Source organism: Phyllostomus discolor, chromosome 14 (assembly GCF_004126475.2).
Source record: "Phyllostomus discolor isolate MPI-MPIP mPhyDis1 chromosome 14, mPhyDis1.pri.v3, whole genome shotgun sequence".
In the NCBI taxonomy this organism is placed as follows: domain Eukaryota; kingdom Metazoa; phylum Chordata; class Mammalia; order Chiroptera; family Phyllostomidae; genus Phyllostomus; species Phyllostomus discolor.
Window position 1 is genome coordinate 4,784,919 of NC_040916.2, and position 21,731 is coordinate 4,806,649.

General features: G+C 54.4%; 1 protein-coding gene across 1 annotated transcript; it reads right to left on the bottom strand.

Annotated features, from left to right (window-relative positions):
* Window positions 1–1,410: 1,410 nt before the first annotated feature.
* On the bottom strand, window positions 1,411–18,082 carry NUAK2 (NUAK family kinase 2). Its single transcript, XM_028530961.2, has 7 exons — window positions 17,719–18,082; window positions 9,050–9,170; window positions 6,425–6,576; window positions 5,996–6,061; window positions 4,010–4,129; window positions 3,341–3,473; window positions 1,411–2,681 (listed from the first exon to the last, which is right to left on the bottom strand). The coding sequence occupies exons 1-7, from the start codon at window positions 17,938–17,940 to the stop codon at window positions 1,618–1,620; spliced, it is 1,878 nt and encodes a 625-aa protein (XP_028386762.1). The 5' UTR covers window positions 17,941–18,082; the 3' UTR covers window positions 1,411–1,617.
* Between the last annotated feature and the right edge of the window lie 3,649 nt (window positions 18,083–21,731).

The following is a 21,731-nucleotide window of genomic DNA, read 5'->3' on the forward strand; positions in this document are numbered from 1 at the left end:
CTCAAAGGACCAAGCCAGCGGGCTGGAAATGCTCTGCTGGGGGTTGAGAGGGACAGACTTCAAGGGGGGGCATTCCAAGCATTCTTTACTGCACTAGGGGTCAGATGGTGGGGACAGAGCTGGGCGCAGCTGCACAACGCTGAGTAAAAGGGATTTCTTGGGAGAGAGAGAGAATAAAGGAGGTGGGGGCGTCTTCAAGCAGCAGGGGACAGAACTGTATGGGGGAGGGGTGGAAGAAGATGGAGAGCAGGTTGGGGGTGGGTCTGCACAATCTGCCAAGCCCAGCTTTCCGCTTAGTGCCAAAGGCAGGAAAGCAAACGGGGACACTCAGCCCAGGGCTCTCCCACCGGTGTGTTTACAGGGCAGACTTGCTGATGGGTGTATACCGGGGGAGCTTCTGGAACACAGGGCTGGGTACTTGTTTTGTTTTTATTAAGCAGGTTCTCCATTTCCCAGCAGGAGTGTGGGTTAAGAGAATGTTCAAAGATCTGTGCCCCACCTCCTCAAACAGAACAACGGAGGCCATTTTCAATCACCGGACTGGTTTTTAATGGAGTGGGTTTTTTTTTCTGGCCACAGAGAAGGGAAGAGGGACCATCAGGTAGGCAGAACCAGGGCATGGATGAGGGGACCACATGTCCCTGGACAGGGCCAAGGAACACGTGGATTTATAAAAGGGCCCCCCTTCCCCATGAATCATTGCAAAAATATTACTCTGTGCACAAAATTAGATGTATAGTGAACTTTCCAGAACATAATATTCACATTATTGAAGACAGCAAGATTCACTTTTGAAAGAACACATGGCTAAAAATATAAATAGGGCACTCCAGGGTCCTGGAAACCCAGAGAAATAGACACATTCATTCTCAGTAGCAGGAGCAGCTTGGAGGCTGGAGTTCACAGAGCCTTTGAGGTTCAAGGTGGGGTCCAGAGTAATCTGGGTCCCTTGAGATGATGAAGTCCAATAGCAGCCTGAGCCTTTTCAAGTCTTTCAGATTTATAGCAGCGAGTCCAGGAGGCATGGGCGAGGTCTGGGGGACAGGAAAGTGGGGGTGGGGAACCTTTGAGGAAACAGAGGCTGGCTGGGGTTTCTTACTGCTGGGAGAAGTAAGGGAGGGCACACTCTAGGAAACTGTTCCTAGGATGTTCCAGGCACGTGAGGAGTTTCCACATTCCAGTTTCAGTGCCCGGAGGGGATGGGAATGTGTGTTTGAAGAGTTCCTACCCTTCCCTTGGCAAGAAGGCACCATGCACAGAACTCACTCATTGCAGTAAAGGAGACGGGTATCGGTAAGAGTGCTCCTTCCAGATTTTGGTGGTCCCACTATGTGCACACAAAACGGAGAACCTGAACTTGGCCACAAACCTTCTCTACTCCTCTACTCTTCCCCTCTTCTGCCTTCTTGGTTCAACAGGGCTGAAGATGTTGAACCCCCAATGCATCTCACTTGCCCATTTTTCCTATATCCGGCCCTCCCCAGGGCTAAATCGCAAACCATCTCAGCCTTCTGGGCTGGGATGCTGGTCCTAGGAGGCAGAGGAAAGGCGGCTCCCCTCGGGGTGTTGCCAGGTGCATCTTAGAGCCCGTCCAGGTGGGGCAAAGCCCCCCACCCCTCAACTGAGCTTTGAGCAGACCCCCAGTGCCTGTCGATAGGTCTCTGTCACCTCCTGGCAGTCCGTCAGGGAGAAGCAGCTCTCCCCCAGGGAGTCTTGCCTCCAGCGCCTCAGGCCCCTGCTCCCGGGGCCCTCCGAGGGGGGCTTCTCAAGCCCCGTGAGGTTGTCCACAGACACACAGCCCCGCAGCAGGGGCTCAGGGAGCCATTCAGGCAGGTCCAGCTGGTCAAAGGACTCAGAGGACAGGATGCTGTCCTCACTCACAGCCCCTGAGGGGCGGCTGGCCCGGGCTGGAGGGCAAGGCGAGGCCAGCTCATTCAAGGAGCCGAAGGCAGCGGGGTCTGTGAGCTCCAGGGCTGTGCGGGAGAACTTGCCGTTGTGCTTGAGGATGCCCTTGCGGTGGAGCAGCAGCCCTGAGGCCTGGGGGGGCTTTTGCTCTACAGTGTCCCCGCTCATAAACACCTCCCCGGCATCCAAGAGCTCCCCAGACTCGCTGGGTTCAGGAGAGGAGTAGTAGCCAGATTCCCGCTGCCGAGACTTCTTGAGGATGCCCTTCCTGGGGAGTGGAGGGGCAGCCTGCCCTGGGCTCCCAGGGGCCGGGCTGACCTCAGAGTCCTCCCCTGACCATTCAGAGGAGGCGGAAACCTTCTTCTTCAGAATGCCCTTTGGCAGCTTGAGGTTGCCCTTGCTAGGATGAGGGGAGGTGTCCTCAGCAGGGTCCTCCTGCAGAGACTGGGCCATGTCATTCTCTTTGCGGGACTTCTTGAGCGAACGCTGGCGCTCCAGGCTGGGGGCCATGCTCCCACCTCCAGGCGCATGCTGCTTGAAGAAGCTGCATACCTTGGCCCCGTTCTCCAGGAGGGGGCGGGAGGACCGCCGGAGCCAGTCAGCCATGGAGGCCCGGCCAGAGTCACTGCCAGGGTGTCCTCCCTCGTGCAGGGCCTCCTGCTGCCCCACACGGGTGGCATAGCCCCAGTTGACCCACCAGTGACTGGCCACATCGTCCAGGGTAGCCCGGCGGGTGGGGTTCACCATTAACAGCCACCGGATCAGGCCACAGGCATCTGGAAGACAAAGACAAGGGTCTTTGGATTGGCAGCCATGCAAGTGGGCCCCCGCAGTCCCCTGCCACTGGCTACCCTTATCTGTGCTAGGACACCACTCCTGCCCAGGGCTCCACACACGCCCCAGCCAGGCCAGCTCCCGGCCTCCAGCTGCCCTGGATGGATTCTGGCAATTCCCTCTCCTGTGCCATACCCCCGGGACTCTGAGCCCTTCACTAGCCTTATTGTATGTGCATGTGCATCCTTGTTCTCCTCAGAAATGCAACCCTCCGCGGGTGTGGACTGTGCTCAAGGGTAAACCAAGGTTCTCACACCCTTCCTCTTGCCTCCATTATAGGTGAAAGGACAAAAAGATCTCTAAGGATGAGGGAAAAGCAGTAGAAAGTGTAGCACAACTGTAGCACAGGATCTAAGTTAGACCTTAGGAAGCACTTCCCAAATATAATAAAGCATGCCCAGAAGTGAAGGAAGAGATGACCCCTCCTTTCCGGAGGTCACAGACACTGGGGGCAGAGAGATGATGGCGGAAGGTGGGTGGAGGGTACTCTCATCTTTAATGGGTTGTCCTCTTCACTCTACTGCCACTGTTTAACCCCTGCCTCAGGAATTAGCTCGGGACCCCCGGGGCCTGGACGGGAACACCTGGACCTCTCACTCACCGGAGGGTTTAGGCGGCTCCCGGTAGGCCCCGTTGCTGATCTGCCTCACCAGCGTCTTGTGGTCCTGCCCGTCGAAGGGCATGGCGCCGTGCACCAGGACGTACAGGAGAACACCCAGGGACCAGCTGTCCACCTGAAGGAGAGGGGTGGGGGTCAGCGAGGGTGCTGGAGGGCCTCTGGCCTCACTTCCGCACCAGAGGGGAAACGGGTGCACACTGGAGAACTCAGAGGCTGGGGCATCTGAGGGCCACGTCCCTCTGGAATCCAGGGGCAAAGCAGTGACACTGCAGGAGTGACCGAGGCTCATGGGGAGAGGTGCTGTCAATCTCCTCTCCTGGGCAGGGGCAGCCACAAACACAAGAGCAGTGGAGAGGGCATCCCTTCGGAGACAGGAGTGGGTGGCAGGCTGGGTGCTGGGAGAGGCGATGGGAACCGGGAAGGTGAGGGGCACAGGGCTAGACCAGGGGCCAGGAGGTTTACATTCTCACTCCAGTTTTGCTACTCCCAGCTGGAGACCTGGCAAGTGACTGCTTTGGGAGGTGAGGGGGTGCGGGCTGAATTCTGTGCTCTGAGAAAGGGAAGAACTAGAAAGCCGGCCCACCTATCTCACAGGAGCTGACGCCACAGGAAACGGCAGAGGCAGGCCGGCGGTGGAGGGCGGACACTCACCTCTGGGCCCGTGTAGGGCTTCCCATTGACGATCTCGGGCGAGGCGTACAGGGGGCTCCCGCAGAACGTCTGCAGGAGCTTGCCGTGGTGGTAGAGGTTGGACAGGCCGAAGTCAGCAATCTGCAGGGGTGGGTAAACATGGCAGGGTCACGCCAAGGCCTGGGTGGTTCTGTAGCGTTCAGCCTGCTGCCAAAAGACGCTGGGGAAACCCAGGCCCCCGCAGGAGGAAAGGGTGCCTGTGACACCCACCCACACTGGGCACTGTCAACACAGCTCAGGCCCCAGGAGAAAGAGCCCTGCAGAAACTCTCAGTGAGCCCTGAGCCAGAGGAGCAGGGGCTCCGGGCCCTCACTGTCCTCCAGGCTCCTCTGTCCTGCTGCACTCCAACCCGGGCATGCACTCCCCTGTCTGTGCACATCCTCCTGGCCCAGCAAGCTCACCTCCCCCGGGAAGCCCTCCATTGCCCTGAGATCTCCATCTCCCATGGAGCCCTAGTTTCCAGTGGCTTGCTGCAGTCCTTGCTTGTTGGTTCTGTCTCCTCATATTGTCACATCCCTATGTTCCTGTGCTGACCTCCTCCTGTCCCCATCCCTCCTGCAGCTCCCAGAATAAGTGTGACCCATGAATGGGACTCCATGGAGAGGTGGACCAGATGGAGGGGGACAGTCAACAACTCATGCCAGTGTCACTACCCTCAGAAGCATGCCATCCTGTCTCCGACTGACCACGGAGGTTAGGCTGGGCTGCCCTTCCTAGCAAAGGGCTTGTCTATGCCCACTCCTGGGCAGGAGCATGGGGTCGGCCCAGCAGGGCTGAGAAGCAGTGGTGAGGGCAGAACGAGATCGTGGACGAGTTATAGCCCAGGAGAAGGCATCTTCTCCCAGACTCCCTGAGCCCTCTGATACTGAGGCCTTGAGAGGCGCCCGGTCCATCTTCTTGTTCCCCAGAGAGACCCTTTCCCCAGCTGCCCTCGGGGACAGGCCGAGGCCGGCACCCTGCTGCTCCTGACCTCTGCACCCCCGGCAGAGGGTCATGTGTGCTGAGGGTGGGGAGGGCCTTTCTGTGGAACTCTGGCTCCTTCGTTTATGGTTTTATTGGCCTCTTATCAAGCAGATAGTTGAAGCCCATAATGAAGCAGGTGATTGGTGCAGATGGGAGAGTTCGTGCCTGTCCAGGTTGTTTGTGTTTATTGGCTCTGCCTCCCCTCCCCCACACCACAGCATCAAAGAAAGCCCCACCTGCTCCGGGAATCGGCTGGGAAAGGGGAATCGGCTGGAAAAGGGGAATGAACTCAGCACCAGGGCGCCACAAAGCACGGGTCAGGGGCTACAAGGGCAGGGACTACGTCCTGGGTTCAGGAGGGTTCTGAAGGGGGTCAGAGTGCAGGGCCAGCCCAGCCATCCCCCCTTCTGACCCTGAGCCCTGAGTGTACCTATCCGTGTGCCCTTCTCATGCATAAACCGAACTGCTGAGGCACAGGAGGCCAGGCGCTGCAGGAAGACGGGGCTGGAATGCTTGTCTTCGGGGAAAGGTGCCAAAGGGCCGCCTGACTGCAGCAGAGGAAAGTCTGCGTGTGTGTGTGTGTGTATGTGCACGTGTATGTGTGAGCGCGTGCTCACAGGCAGGAGGGACTCAGGCCGTGGCCCTGTCCCTGCCAGAGCCAAAGTTGAGAGCAAAAGAACCTAGACCTAGACTCCTGGACTCCGGTCAGTGTTGTGATGTCAAGAGCACTGGGAGGGGAGCCAGGAGACCTTGTTTCTAGCCCGTGGTCAGCCCCTCGCTAGCCACAGAACCTTGTGCAAGTCACCCCTTATTTTGAGGCCTCGATTTTCCATCCATAAAATGGAGTGGGAGCCAACATATAAGTCGGATCTTTGCTGGACTCCTCCCGGAACCCCCTAGGGGCTTAGGGGTACTTGGCTAGGGACAGTGCAAAAAGGCTGGGGAGGAGCGGGAGAGCTGCCGGAAACCAGAAGGAGGGCCCACCTTGATATTTCCATTGGCATCTAGGAGGATGTTCTCCAGCTTGAGATCCCGGTGGACGACCCCGTTCTGAAAGAGGGAGGGGGGAGCGTCAGGGGGAGGTCACCAGGGAGGGAAGGGCATGAGGACCTGGTCTGCAGAGTAAGGCAAACACAAGGGGGCTGGGTGGGGGCACAAGTATGCCGGGAGTGCCCATCTTTATTGGTACAAAGCACAACAAATCACAGGCCCTTCCATCGCCTGCTGAGGGACTCAGGGCCAGAGGCACCAGCGTTCCTAGGCTGCGAGTTCAGAACCGGGTGTTGCCTCTGCTTTGTCTCCCTGTGCCTGCGTTCCCTGTGCGGGCACGTCCCGGACCCTCTTTGGCCCAAACCGCACCAGGGCCCAAGGACCGCCCCTCGGAACAGGGCTGGGCAGGCGGGCCTCGCCTACCTGATGGCAGTATTGCACGGCGGAGACGATCTGCCGGAAGAAGTGCCGGGCATCCCGCTCGCTGAGCCGCTGCCGCTCGCTGATGTAGTCGTACAGGTCGCCACGGCCGGCGTACTCCATGACGATCACGATCTTGCTGCTGTTCTCGAACACTGGGGCAGAACGGGGTAGGGAGCGGGTGGAACATCAGCCCCTCCAGAGTACACTGTGCCCCTGGGGGCCGCGCCTCTCCCTGGCTCTAGACCAGACACCTCCCTCCAGGGGTGTTTGCTGATGGGGCAGGAGAAGGGTCTTTGAAGCTCTCAACATCGTCCAACAGCAGCAAGTTAAGGCCAAGGGACCTGGCTCACCCTAGAAGTTCTGGCTTTTGAGGATTCTCAAAACGACCCTGCAGTTTCTCAGGAGGGTGGAGACATCCCTGGATGAGAAGGAAAAGCCTGTGTGGTTCAGGGTTTAGTGCCTTTTTGCTTCGTGACCTAGGGTAGATCTCTTCCAGGTCTGTCACTGAGGTCCGTCTCTTCTAGGCCTCAGCACTTACTAGCAGCTGGGTGACCTTGGCAAGTTATTCAGCCAGTGTGCCTCAGTTTTCTCGTTTGAAGAGCGAGGAGGGATGATAATGCCAACCTCTTAGAGCTGGGGTGAGAACTAAATACAAGTCAGTGAAAACTCGGGCGCTGGCTGAGCAAGTTGGCAAGGAGCTGACATAAGCAGGCACTCAATAAATGGTACCCACTGTCACATTCATCACCGGCATCCTCATATACATAATAATACACAATAATGCCCATAAAATGCCTGCCTGGAGGATCAGAAGAGGGATGAAGCACATGCGAGGGCTTTGCACACGGTCAAGTACAATGGAGAGCTGAGATACTCATCTCTCAACACCTTTGACGTCCCGCCCAGAGCACTGCCAGGGCCTTGTCCACAGGAGTGATCAACAAATATTTCGTAACCGAATGACTGGCTGGGCCCCTGTCAGCGGCCTGCCCCGCCTGGCTCATCGGCCTGTGTAGGAGGAGCCCGCGTGCCCCCTGCAGCCTTGTTCCGGCTCCAGCCCTCTGGAAAGGTAGGGAGTGACTGGGTCACCAAACTGGCCCTTCAGCTGAGTGTATGTCAGAACACGTATGTCCCTGACATTGCATCTCTGTGTCAAACAGGTCCTAGGAGTCTGGCTTGCTCAGCCAGCCCCAGAGCTACTGCTGTTTGGCCTGAGAGAGGGAGCTGAGAGAGGCGGCTCCTCCAGGGGGTGTCCCAGCTCCCGGGCAGTTGGATACATGGCCAGGAGGACTCAGCTTTTTCCCAGGGGAACAGGAGTGAGTGGCCCTGATATGTGGTGGCCCAGCCCCACACCGTGTGCCTAGTTGCCTCTGTGGTTCTCCACATCGCTGCAGCATTTGTGCCATGAAATTGGGTGTCAAGAGCCAGCATATTCTGGACAGCAGCTGGGTGAGAGATCATTTCCCTGCCCCCAGGCCATGCCTCCTGAAGGCTATGGCAGGATGGGGACAGGTCTGGGGCAGTCCTGCATACACGCAGTAACTGCGATAGCCCTGTCTCTGTGGGAGCTGAAGGTGAAGGACAAGCCCGAGCGTCCTGAGCTTCAAAGCTCAGTTCCCAGACCTGGCTGGGGAAATGGGTGTGGGGCATGCGCACGCACACACACACACCATTACGAAGCTCAGTCTGGCTAAACCAATACCCTGCCATCTGCCCACTCTTCCCTGGGGGAATACATAGAGATACAAGTAGCTTTCTCAGATACTTGCTCAGAGCCCTCGTGGGACAGGTTCAGGCCACAGGGCCATGTCAGTGTCTCTGCCCTTAGTCTTCCTACGCATAGAAGCCAAGAGAGAAGGCTTCTCTTATATTGTACTTCCCACCAAAAATATTCAAAAACAGGACACAGCCATAGGCTCCCTTCCTTCCCTCTGCTGCTACTCCTTATTTCTCCAACTAACTGACATTATGTAAAGGCTGGAAGCAGACAGGTGTGTGTGGGAGGGTGCCCCCTTTCCCCGGTCACCTTTTCTTGCTTGTTTTGTTGTCTTGGTCACAGAGAACAGGGCAGTCAGAGTGGAAAGCCAGCGCTGATGTCAGAGCGAGAGAAGGCCGAGAAAGATAACAAGGAGAGGCAGGAGCCAGCCCCATGCAGGAATGACTCAGAGTACAGGGCGGACTCCAGGAGGCCCAGATCTTAGCACCCGTGCACCGGGGACAGGTGCAGGTCTCTGTGTGTGTCAGCCTCCCCCGTACTGCTGAGGATCTCGTTGGGTTGGGGAGGTAGAGTTCAGGTTCGGAAAACCTAACAATAACAACAAAAAGCCTACATTTTGCTGAGTTTCTCCTGTGAGCCGAGCACTTGGTGACATTTAATTTGACCTTTGCAACTATGCTGTGACGTAGGTGGGATTATCCCGTTTTACAAATGAGGAACTGAGGCCCACCCAGGGACTAAATTGAATAGTTGCCCAAGTCATACAGCTGAATTGCAAATCTAGCTTTTGTCCGACTCCAAAGGCTGCGTCTCTTTCACTTCTTTGTATCACCTGTTCCGACTCTTCCTACACACACACACACACACACACACCCTCAGGCCCAGAGTCAAACACCCGGCCTCTGTACCTTCATGGATGGCAATGATGTGGGGGTGGTTGAGTGATGACATGATCTCAATTTCTCGCCGAATGTGCATCAGATCTTGCTCATCTTTGATTTTGTCTTTCCGGATTGACTTGATGGCCACCTGGGAACAGAGAATGCTGGAGAGTGAGGGGAAAGGTCTGGCAGGTCAAGGGGTCCCAGAGGACACTCGCAAAGTCCTGGGTTGCCCAAAGGCAATTCTGGGTCGCCTGCAGCTGCTGTAGAGGCCAAGGAGGCACCCAGAGAAGCCACTCTGCCCTTCACCAGGGACGGTGGCAGGGAGGCTGAAGAGCACCTCCTCTGGAGAAGCTCACACCTGGGTTAAATGTAGTCCACGCAGCAGGAAGGAGGAAGGACCAATGGCCTTATTCAGAGGCCACAGATGAGCAAGGGAGGTAACAACCGTTTAGAAGGCCGATGCTTTATGATTTACAAGGCAAATTTGCCATGCTACATCACGAGGACGAGGGTTCGCTCACCACCGGGCCCCTGCTGCCAAGCAGAGTGGCTGGCACACAGCAGGCACTGGGTAACCATGTGCTGCTTTAGTACATGGATTGGCCCTCACAGCAGCCCTGGGAGGTAGGCAGAGAAATATCATCTTCCTATTTACAGGTGTGGGAACTGGTACCCAGCGAGGTCACATGACCTGCTCAAAGTCACACTGCCACTAACTGGCACCGGCGAAGATACACCTTGACCACATTATACTAAGTGGCATAAGCCAGACATGCAAGGCCAAATGTTGTACAAGTCTACTTGCATGAGGTGACCGGAGTAGGAAAATGCATGGGATGGAAAGTAGAAGTTACCAGGGGAGGGAGGGGGAGAGTGGGGATGGCCGGGAGGGCCTCACTTATTGTTTCGTGGGTACCCAGAGCTGCTGGTGGAGAGATGAAACAATTTGAGAAATGCACAGTGGTGACGGCTGCGTGACCCAGCGACTGTACTTAAGGCACTTAATGAACTGTAGCTTAAGATGATGAATTTTATGTTACATATATTTTACCACCAAAAAAAATTTGTGGGGGGAAAGAAACAGTCCCTTCAGTCTAGGTGAGGAATGTCTGTCTCCCAGCAACAAACAAAAACAAAACTAGACAGGTACATAGATTTCTCTGGGCTCTGCTATCTTACCTGTAAAGGTGAAAATACCATAAAAGGACTAACCCACCCAGCTAGTTTGCATGGCTCAGCAAGGGCGGAATGAAGCAAGAGGAAATGAAGAAACAGCTGCCAAGATGCCCTTTAACAAAGCTCTTGGAGACACAGGGGTCTCCTCTGCTCCCTCCATTCAGGGCCAAGGTGACAGAAAGGGGAGAATCACAACAGTGCAGCACGTGTGTACATGTGTGTGTGTGTGTGTGTGTGTGTGTGTGTGTGAGAGAGAGAGAGAGAGAGAGAGAGAGAGGTATGTACAGAAGACATTCCTACAGAGTCAGGAGACCTGGGTTCTCCTCCAGGCTCTGTCACTGTCCCCACGGGCAAGCCCCACCCCCTCTCAGGGCCTCACTTGTAAGTGAAACAAACAGGACGAAGGATGTGTGAGGTGCTTTCCTGCCCTGATTCTGGCAATGCCAGGCCCTCGGAGGCCGCACTGCTGGCACTGGGTGCTGGGCAGGGGGTGTGTCCCGGGGTTGGTCAATTCCTGTCAAGTCTTGCCCAGGGACTCCAGTGGTAAATACGAGACTTCCTCTTCTTGGGAGACAGGCAAGTTATGAAAAATCCGAGGGCCCGGACTGAGGTAAACAGCACCTCATTCAATTTCCCAGGAGGGTTTGCCTCCTTTCGAGGTTCAAAAGAAGACAGAAAAAAAGAAAGCACTTCTGGCAGGGAGGGGCCTTATTCCCCCTTTCACAGGGCTCTGGAGGCAGACAATGGCTTCCTGCTCACAGGGACAGTGGACAAGAATGCGGAACAGACATAATCCCATAAGGAGTCACTCACAGTGCCCAGGGCCTGGTCACCCTGGCAACGGGCCAAAGATGGCGTGCCCTCCGCCCCGTTCCTCCCCTGGAGCTGCCTCCATCAAAGAGCTGAGGCCCAGCTCGCTGCCCTCCCCGGGCAGGGCAGGGAGGACAATGGTGGCGGGAGCGAATATCGCCAAGGAGTCTCCCCCAGGATGCTGCTGAGGCCCACGCTGCAGCAGCAGGTGCTGCCTTCAGGCCCCGCCCCTTCTGCTCCAAACACGCCCCCCCCCCCCCCCCCCCCCCCGCAGCTGGGCAGAAAAGTCCCTGAATCAGAATCGGACAGGGGGCGGGGCCGGGGACAAAGGGGCTGAAATCCTCCTTCAACCCTGAGCCCGCAGGCCTCTCTCCCGGTTCTCCTTTTCTCTCCCCAAAGGCAAGATTTTATGGACTAGTCCTTTTCTCTCTAAAATGCTTCATTTTAATAATCAGACAATGAATAAAGTACTATAAGCTCTTCAGATAAAGACGCCATACAGACTATTAACAGAGAGTAAACCATCATATATAAATTACACATCTAGATAATAAAACAAAGCTGTCTGAGAGCTTAAGAGGCACACATATGCAAAATCTAAGCACATCTTGAACGGATAACTATGTCCACAGAGACACAGACGACACTGAGAGATGTCATCCTAGGCTTCGGAGGTAGAGCTCTAAAAAAGACAAGACCCAGAAGAAATGAGGTCCCCCCTAAAATAAAGGGGTCTGAAGTGCTAGAAGGAGTCCCTCCTTGGACAGAGGGCACACAAGTCAAACCTCGAGATCTATTTCTTTCAAATTTGGAAGCCTAATCTTCGATGAACAGTTCTATTCTCCTGTGAGCTTCTGCTCTGGCCTCAGGGGCTAGGTCGAAGGACCCGCGGTCAGCCACATTAGGTCCCAGGATAGCACGTAGGGGCTTGCACTTCCCAGGAAAGAAACAAGTTATGTCATCTGGCCTCCACCAGTTCCTAAGCAGGTGACAGGCAAGAAGAGTGACGTGTCACAGCCCCGATGACACCCTATCCCAGCCCCATGAGACAGGCCCCTAGCTACCTGCTGGCTGGCCTATCAAAGTAAACTAAAAATAGCAAAAGCTCAAGCCTAGACAGAGGTCAGCACACAAGAGCACTCAACAATTGTTTACTGATGAACACAAATCACAAAAGAAATATTTATTGGTTGTCAGTGGGTTGACGTCTGACTGACTGGGCCTGTGCCCAGATGAGACTTTTTGCTTTTCTTCCTGCACGTGGGCAGAGAGTCAGCCTCCGTTATAAGCATTACTTTTGAGGGACCTTTGTTCTCATCTGCAAGGCAGTTGAGCAACCATTCTCCAGGAAAAAAAAAATATACTGACTAGAGCCGAGGAGGAGGGTGGCAATTGCTGAGTGGGTCACCCAAAGGCGGGGAGGCCCTGTGCCTGGAGACAGTCCTGGTTCATCCCAGAGTTGTTACTCACAGTGACCCATTCTCTCCAAAGTACCCAGGTTTAGACAATGCATCGCAAGGCCGCCCTACCTAGTGGGAACAGGGGACCCAGACACAACAAACATCTGTGTGAATGTGGGCACCAGGTCCTTGGAGTGGGTGTCACGAGCCCAAGCATTTCATCCTCACTTGCCCCTACGGAACTATGCAACTCGAGACAAGTCACTTAAATGATCTGGTTAATTGGTCTGGTTGGTTTTAATGTCCTCATCTGAAAAATGAAGGTCATTTATTCTCCAAACATCTGCTGAACACCTACTACGTGCCTGGTGCTATGTTAGGTGCTAGGGATTTGGACGAAAATTGGGCAGTCCCTGCACCAAGGTCCTCAGTCCAGTGGGAGGACCAGCAATTGAATCAACTCAGACCTAGTGTGAAGAATGTGACCGCTGAGGCCCCTGCCTGCCGGGGGCTCCAGGAGCACTGGGGAGAGCTTTCTTTGCCTGGAGCATCAGGGATGATCACCTCCAGGAGAAAACTTTGTTTTAGATCTTGAGGGATGAATGGGGTTTGCCCAGCCAAGGAGGGTAAGCTAGGGAGGGGCAACAGGGGCATTCCAGGCAGAGAGAAATGTTTGAGCAAAGTCCAGAAAGAAAGGAGCCATTCACAAATTTGCACATCAGGATCTCTAAGTGTCTTCAGAAATGGGTCACCTGCTACTATGCCAGGAAGGTGCTAGCCAAGGATTGTCATAATGAGCTTGTTCAGAGGCCCCGTGTATATCTATGTTAACCTGCCCGAGCCAAATTCCTATGGATACCGGCCCAGTGGTTTTCTTGCCCCTGCAGCCCTGCACGTTGGAAAGGCAGCAGGGCTAACTCCCTACCCTGTTTTGCAAATGGCAAACACTTGAGTTCAGAAAGGTGCACTGACTCTTCCAAGGTTCCCAGATACATCAAGACAGAGTCAGGATCCAAGGGGGAGGGGTGTGGCCTAGAGAAGCTCCCATCTCAGGAGACAAAAAAGATCCTTGCAGATGCCCCGTCCTGCCTCCAGTTCCCTGCCTCTCCCCACCCCAGAGAAGGGAGCGCCCCACACCCTGCCCTGGGCCAAGCTACACAGTCCAAAAAGCCACCCACATCCCGCTCATCCATACAACACGCTAGAGAGACCAGTGCTGGGGCTCAACTGGTTAAACACTGCTCCTACCCTCCACGCCCCACCAACAGACCCCCAGATCGGGAGTGATCTGGATCCAGGAAAGGATGGCAGAAAGGTCTTAGAAAAGCAAAACCTAAAGGTACTGGTCCCAGGAAAGAGGGTGCGAGCTGGGCATCCTGGTCACAGCTACTTCCAGGAGCTGAAGCCAAAGTCCTTGACTCCTCCCTGGCCTTTCAGAGAGCAGCTGCCATGTAGGAGGCGGGGTGACGAGCTGGAGGATGGCCATATAGATAATGGAGCAGAGGTCGGGCTGGGCTTGCCTCTGTGGGCACAATGGGGAATGGGCCTAGGGGTGGGGGCTCACCACTCCACTAAGCCTTCCAGAGTCTGAGCTGCTTCCCCTAAACTCCATGCTGTACGCACCCCTCCTTGCCACTCTCCCGTTCACTCTGCCAGGTTGCTGGGCAAGGCAATTCCCTGCCTAGCTCTCTTGTGTGGTTTGGCCAGAGTCCAAGGACAAGAGTCGCCTGCAGCCAGAGCCTCCCTCCCTGATGCTGAGCAGGCAGGTGCGGGAGGAGCAGGGAGGGCAGCGTCACGCAGAAGAGACCTTGGGCGGCTGGCCAGGTGGGAGCCCTCCTCTGGAGCAGGGGCTGAAGGAGAGAGTGGGACTTTGAATAAAGCAGAGACCAGAGTGGTCAGCTTAAGGAAGCTAAGCGTTTTCTTGCTCAGGCCAGAACAGGCCCCACAGGGATACCTCCTCAAGAGCAGGGCCTCGCCAGGGCGGCCTTGCCGGGATGACACTGTGTCAGCTACTGTGCTCAGCACTTTACATATATTATCTGGTTTAACCCTATGAGAATAGCACAAGGTAGGAATTATTATAATCCCCACTTTATAGATGAGGAAACTGAGATACAGAGCAGTCACAGGAGCAATAGAGGCAGGATTTGAATGCTCGCAGGCTGACTCTGAGCTAGGCAGCCTTCCTGACAAGGTGAAAACCAGAAATGCCTGTGTCTAGGGACCCTCAACACAGGCAGTGTGTGAGGAGTTGGGGGTCGGCTCTCAGTGTCTCCTCCGACCCTCTGCTCTGCTGAAGCTCTGAGAAGGTGGCTGGAGCTGACTGCTGGAATGACGAAGCGCAATGTGACAAGTCCGGGAGGGCCAACTCCCAGACCAAGACTCAGTCCTGGACACGTGGGACCTGGGGTGGTCAAATCAGGGGCCTGTGTTGTAGGCACGCTACTAACCAGCCATGGCACAAGCCACGATCCCTCTCTGAGCCTCAGTCTCCTCATCTGTCAATGAAGGAATAGGACCATCTCAGTCATTTTCAAATCCAAGAAGCCATCTCATATATAAGACTGAAGCACCCCTGCATAGGTTACTATCCACTCCCCCGCCATCTCCTCATGGAACCCCTTGGGGACAAGACTTCCGTGCAGATCACCCCAAAACCTTTGGTGGATTCTAACAGCAGCGGCTTTTTTTCCTTTGGGGGGAGGGGCAGCCCGGGAGCTGGGAGAGTCACAGGAGGAAATGTCATTTGGATACCAGGAATGTACTTGGAGACTAGAAGATCCAGAGCAAATATTTGTTTTTCCTTTGATGTCCTCCTCGAGTAGCCATTAGTCCTGCCCACCTGCCCCTCCCTCTGGACAGTCCTGCCTAGCCCCGGATGTTCTCATCGAGGCAGGTTGGGAATGGGAATGTTCTGAAAAAAGCAGAGACAGATGGGCATGGGAGTCACTCAGCAGGCCTTCCTCTGAATCTAGCCCCCGCCAACAATCTCAGGTCATCTTGAGGGGGCTTCTTGGGTGGCTCCCACATCCCTCTCTCCCACTGAAGTTCCTGAGGCACCAGGTTGATCTCCTTCAGGGAGAACAGTGAAGAGGCAAGAATGAGGGTGTGGAGGGGAAGACGACGCCTTTCCAGAGCTGAGAAACCATTAGCACAGCAGGCAGCTGCTCTTCGAGGAGGAGGAAGACTCTGAGCAAGTCCCCAGCAGACGCACAGGTTGGTCTATGGATTGGGGGGTTCAGGACAGGTTCCATTCCCACTGATCTTGCCTCCCTGCATGCGACGAAAGGCATAAGGCCAGGGAGCACCTTCTGAATTCCATGTTCTGATGTAACAGAAGCTGGAATCCCTGCTTGCAGCTGCTGAGATTTGAAAACTGAAAGCTGGTTTATCTCATTCCAGAATCAATGAGATCTCTCTCTCCCTCCCTCTCTTGCACGCAGTGACCTAGGTCAAGAGCCTGATGGGACCTCTAAAGATAATCTCAGTTTCCCAGTTTCTGGGCCCTCCAGGCCCCCCCAATCCAATCTGCCCCACTGCACCCCACCCCAAGCAGCTGTGTTCCAGCTAACCCCCTGACAAAGCCTAGGCCCAGGAGTCTGAAGCCTGGAGCCTCACCAGGCCCTCACACTTTATAGAAAGAGAAAGGAAGAGAAAGCCAGGAAGTACATAATTGCCCAATAGCTGTAACCTGGCAGCGGGCAACTGGGGACCATGCCAGGCATTAGCAGGAAAAACACACTTGGTCCTATTGATGGGGACATAAATCCATCCCCTTTTGCCAGCATCCATTCTCCTTCACCGATGAAATGATTTCTTGAATTTCAAACCAGCTACTGGCTGCTGAAGCAAACAATTTGGGGAGGCAACTGCAGCCATAGGCGACAGGGCGAACCATGGCCACACACACACATGCGCGTCTGCTTCCACACGTCTCTTAACCAGGCTCAACTGCACCTGGCCAAACAATCCCTAGACCTCCTGCCCCAAAAGGCTTGTTGAAATACTAATTAGCCCTGGCTGGTGTGGCTCAGTGGACTGAGAGCCAGCTTCGAGCTAAAGTGTCACCAGTTCAATTCCTGGTCAGGGCACGTGCCTGGGTTGCAGGGCAGGACCCGGCTGGGGGCTATCGAGAGGCAACGGATCAGTGTATCTCTTGCACATTGCTGTTTCTCTCCCTCTCTTTCTCCTTCCCTTCCCGTCTCTCTAAAAGTAAATACATAAAAATAAAATCTTAATAAAATAAAAGAAAATACAGATTATTTGGTTCCATCCTACACCTTCAGAATACAATCCTTTGGGTGGGGAGCCAGAGAATAGGTATTTTGAACAAGTATCCCAGGTGATTCCAATGTACACGAAACTCCAGTTTGAGAATCACTGTTAACTAACTTTTGGCAAATTTGCCATCTATTGAGGGCTGGCCTTTCCAGATATAAATATCAGTTCTCACTGTGGGTTCTTTGTGTCAGGAAAAATCTAGATTCACATTTGCATCTCATTCAGTCCTCATGGCAGCTTGTGAGGGAGGCTGTGCTTTGTTGATGTTTGCAGAAAGGGAAACTGAGAGCACAGAGACAAAGTAACTGCTCAGGTCCCACAGACGGCTGCTACTATTATTACCAAATTCAACCTTCCTGAACGGCCTCAGACCAAAAGTCTTGAGGAACTGTGGCCCTTGCACCAGAGCCTGATTTCACATTTCCCAGGATAAAAACCCATCATACTGAAACTTCGACTCACTCTAAGAACTGAAAGGACTTAAGTGTCCAACCCATCTCCACCCCACCCCTGTGTGGATCTCCATAGAGTGCTAGGCTGCCACACTAGTAGAACTGAGTTGAGAACTGGACACCCCATTCATTCATTCATTCATTCAAGCACACAGACATTTACTAAACCCCTGCTATGATCAGGTGCGTTCTACTTCCCTTCCCCATTCCCCCATTTGGAAGTCTGTTCCAAGCAAAATCCAACTTAAGTTTCACTTTCTTTAGGGGGCCCTCTCATCCCAAGACAGAACGCTATTGGCCTCCTAGGCACCCTGCACTAACTGTCCGCCTCACTTACTGGCCATCATCACATGCTGCGCGGTGTTGGGGTTCTCAGGTCCATGAACATTGTCCCTACAATCATGGACAGACATACCTGCAATAAATACCACCATCGCCCCCACCCCCACCCCCAATCCCGCAACTTCAGTTTGGTAAAAACTGAATGGGGCCACACTCCGGAGCAAGCCACTAGCCCACGGCCCAGCCCTGAGCCTCCCTCCAGGCCTGCGCTGCGAGAGGGAGCCGCACTCACCAGGCGCCCCGAGTTCTCCCTCGCCTTCTTCACTTTGCCGTAGGTGCCCTTGCCTAGGGTCTCCAGGAACTCGTAGCGGTGCCGCAGGTTGTGCTTGTGGTGGTGTCGCTTCACTGCCTGCTTCTTCATCAGCGGCTTGGGCGACTTGAGTCCGCCGGCCAGGGCGGCGGCGGCCGCTGAAGGAGCCGGACTGGGACGCCGGGGTAACGCCAGCGACTCCATGGCGAGCAGGAGCTGAGAGAGGGCTGAGTGGGTTGAGTGGGGACCGGCTGCAGGGGTAAAGCTAGCGGCACACGTCCCTCAACCCACACGGGAACCCACAGCCACCCCAAAGCGCGCGCCCAGGCACCGCATTCCAACTTCTTATAAATGCCCAGAGCCAGCTCCCTGGCCACACCCTCCCGCGCCCATTGGCCCGCTCCCCGGCTGCAAGTGACTGAAACCTCCCGCATTGGCTCGCCCAGGCCTTCGGCCCGCCTCCTCTAGCGAGCGGCTGTGAAAGGTGTCAGTGGGGCTCCGCCCACCCCAAACCCCCACCCTCCAGGGCCGCGCAAGGGGACTAAAGGACCAGTGGAGGCTGCTCGGTGGGTTGTCTGGAACCTTTGAGGGGCACTGGAACTGCTCTTGCCTCTGAGTGGCACTTGGTACTGGATAGTGAGTGCCACCTGTTGGCCTTCTATTTGCTGTGCTCTCAGTGAGCAAGGGGCGATCTGAGAGTACAAGGAGTCACCCAAGTATTTCTCCATCCTTTCTCAAGCCAAAATCTACAAAGTCGCTTCACCACTCCTTTAAGACCACAGGGGAAAAGGAGATGGCACGGGATGGAGGTGTCCTAACCAGGAATCACCCTCTCCAGCTGACTGGGAGGGCTGGTGGAGAGCTGTCCAAGGGTTCCAAGTCCATCTGTCTTCAGTTAAATCGACCTTAATTGATCCCAGAAATGCAGCTCTGGAAAGTTCTTACCTCTTCATCAGAGAAGGCTTCTAGGGTTGAGTGGGTCCCTAAGAAGTGGTGGAATTTATAAGTGTCTGAAGGAGGTGGAGAGAACCAAAGGGAAACGTTCATTCACTAAAAAAAAAATAAAATTACACTCCCATTATTTCACTTGTATCCTTAAATTCATAAATGTTGGCCACCCAAGGTTTTCCTCTCTATGATTTTGGAGTCAAGAGGATGGGTCCTGAGGTTTGGCTTGGTTTTGAGTGCCTGAGCACTGGGTTCAGAATCCCCATTCTGAGTGTCATTTAGACTGAAATGAGACTATTCATTGGCTCCCTACCCCCAAATGTAGAGTGTAATGGGGAGAAAGGAACATTTTCCTTAAGTCTTTATGATAACCCAATCCTGTGAATGGGTACTATTCTGCCCAAAGCCACACAAGTAATGAGAAATTGGGGGCAGAGCTGGGATCCAGACCCCTAGGAGGACGGTGCCTTCAGCTCTGTCTTCAGGGCATGCTGGGGATCCAGAAGGACTAGATCCCCACGGCTTGCACTTAGTATCTGCCCACTTTCCTACTTCCACTGATGCTTTGATCCTTTCTACTGTGAGTTAGGGGTGGAAAATGGGGCCCTTTGCCCCCGAGGCTGGAGAAGGCCCACCTGTGCAGTAAACCAGCCCTCTCCCCAAACCTGGAGGGCCATGGGAGGTGGCAGCCATTTGGGCACTCTTCCTCTGCTGGCCTCCCCTCTTGCTCTGGGTTGTCTACGAAAATAGAATGAGGACCAGGTGACAGTTCCCCTGACCTGCTGTTTCCTTTCTCCCTTGAGATCTATATCCATTCCCAGGGGCCCACTAGCTGGGATTGTCCAGACATGGAAGGGCTCTCAAGAGAAAAAATGGGTAATACAAGAGCAAGCACAGGGCACAGTGTTGGGAGACCTGAGTTCTAGTCCTGACTGATACCAACCAGTCCTGCGGCCTTTCACTAATTACTTAATCATTCTACAGATACTGGTGCCCACTAGGTGCTAGGCCTATAACTATGATGGTGACAAGACAGACACAGTTTCTGAGCTCAGAAAATCCTCAGTCTAGTGAGAAATAAACAAGCAAATCTTAGACAGAGGAAGATGACTCCATAAAGGGAGAAGACGGAATGCCCTTGGGGTATATAACAAGAGGGAGCCCTGAGCCCAGATGGGAGGAGGTTGGTCAGGATGTGAGATGGTGAGCCACGGAAATCAACATTTCCCCTTAAGTAAGATGAAATAATTATACAGATAGGCCTAAAATCCCCTTTCATGCTTAATCTAGACTCCTATGAATGCTTCCAGGTGTCCCCAACACCAAAGGGCACTCAACAGAAAGAAGCTTATGAACCAAAGGAATGCAAGTGCAATGGGATTCAAAGGCTAAAGTTAAAGCAACTATTTCCTTCCCTCCATCATCAGCTAAACTGGTAATGGCAGCGGGGGGTAGCTCTTCTGTCCCTCTTGCACCTTCCCCATCCCCACTTCAGCTTCCTTTTACCAGAACGTGAATCCCCATTTAGGGGGCAAACCATGGATGACCAAACAGCCCAGAGAAAAGAGATCTCCACATCTCCCCAGTTCCAACCAAGGCGCACCCGGACAACTCCTGGGGGGCTACAGGGCAGGGCTTCAGGGGCGAGTGGATCTGGCTGATGTCTGTCCACAGCGAACCAGCAACGGCAGCAGACAAACACGCAACCTGGAAACGATCTTAACGGCTGAAACTCAGCTCTTAAATTCCTTAGAGTGAGACTGGAATGCCTGATAGGGAATCTAATTACATCAGGTGACTTGGCTGCGGGCAAAACCCCGGGGAATTCCTGGGTCATGTGCTCCACTGTGCCACTGTGCTGGGAATCTGGGCTGAGCTATGTCCATCCTGCCCGCCCCACTGTCCAGTCCGAGGAGGGGGAAGCCTACCCCCACCCCCATGCCCCATTGCTGATTGATGCCTGAAGGGCTCTGGGGATAACCGCTCACCGGGACTACTAGGTGCCATACTCGGAAGACAGTGAGGAACAAGTGTCTGTCCCAGTCTCCACACATGTGGCAATCGGTGTGTCTGTGTGGGTCCGGACTGGTAAAGGGAATGTTAAAATTTGGTTCAGAGTAAGGACTGAGGTGACGTGTGGCGTGCAGGGTGTTTGCAGGAGGGCGGGTGAGGGGACCACAGCCAGGCTTTGGGGGTGGAGTGGGGAGTGGGGTGTAAAGCAGGTCTCCTGGAAAAGAAATATTTCTGAGATGAGTCTGGGGTGCCTAAGAACTAGCTCCCTGCTCTCAGGAAGTTTACGGTCTAGTAAGGGAAGAAGATAAACACACAAATTACTGTATAATCCAAGGCAGAAAGTGGGAAGACTCTCAAGAAAGATTCAAGTGCCCCGTGGGTCTTCATAGGATTGCCAACTGGCCTTGGAGAGGGAGGGAGGGTGGGATTTGGTAAACAGTGAAGAAAGGCCTTCAGAGATGGGGGACGAAGGGGCCAGAGCAAGGGCAGGAGATGCGGAGAGCGGAGAGCGGTGAGCGGTGAGCGGTGAGGATAGGAGAGAGTAGAGAAGGGCCAGCGGAGTGCTCTCTGCATCCGCTGTGCTAACACCCCCCTGGGAATTTGCCTTAGTATAGACGCCTGAGCTCTGCTTCCCTTTTCTCTGGAAAAAGGGCTGCTGCAGGCTGGAGGGCCCAGCTTACCATCCACTTTGAGCTTGAGGCTCCAACCATTAAATTTCCTTTCCCCAGAACTCTGACGGTGAGTTACAGCCCTTAGTCACCCCAGACGGTGGACAATACAGCCTTTAAAATGCCGATCTCCCCCTCTCAGGGCCCGGTGGAACTGCCTAGATAGGAACCTGCACACGAGAAATGGTCCTCCAAGACTGGGAGGTGGGAGTCAAAAGAGAGGACTGTAAATCTTGAACACTTTGGCAATTTGGGATTTATGGCTCAATGCTGCCCTCTACTGACTGAACTAAGTCTAGCAAGTTTTATGAAATGCCCCTAGCTGTAACCAAAAGTTCGGTGGGGTCTGCTTAGGCCATTTGTTCC

What these genes read in the sequence shown, in the direction of transcription:
- NUAK2 (XM_028530961.2), bottom strand. Translation starts at nt 17,940, where the DNA reads ATGGAGTCGCTGGCGTTACCCCGGCGTCCCAGTCCGGCTCCTTCAGCG. An exon ending in CCGTGCAATACTGCCATCAG is followed by an intron (nt 6,062 to 6,424) that starts GTAGGCGAGGCC and finishes TCCCTCTTTCAG; the next exon opens with AACGGGGTCGTCCACCGGGA. An exon ending in GGAGCCGCCTAAACCCTCCG is followed by an intron (nt 2,682 to 3,340) that starts GTGAGTGAGAGG and finishes TTTGTCTTCCAG; the next exon opens with ATGCCTGTGGCCTGATCCGG.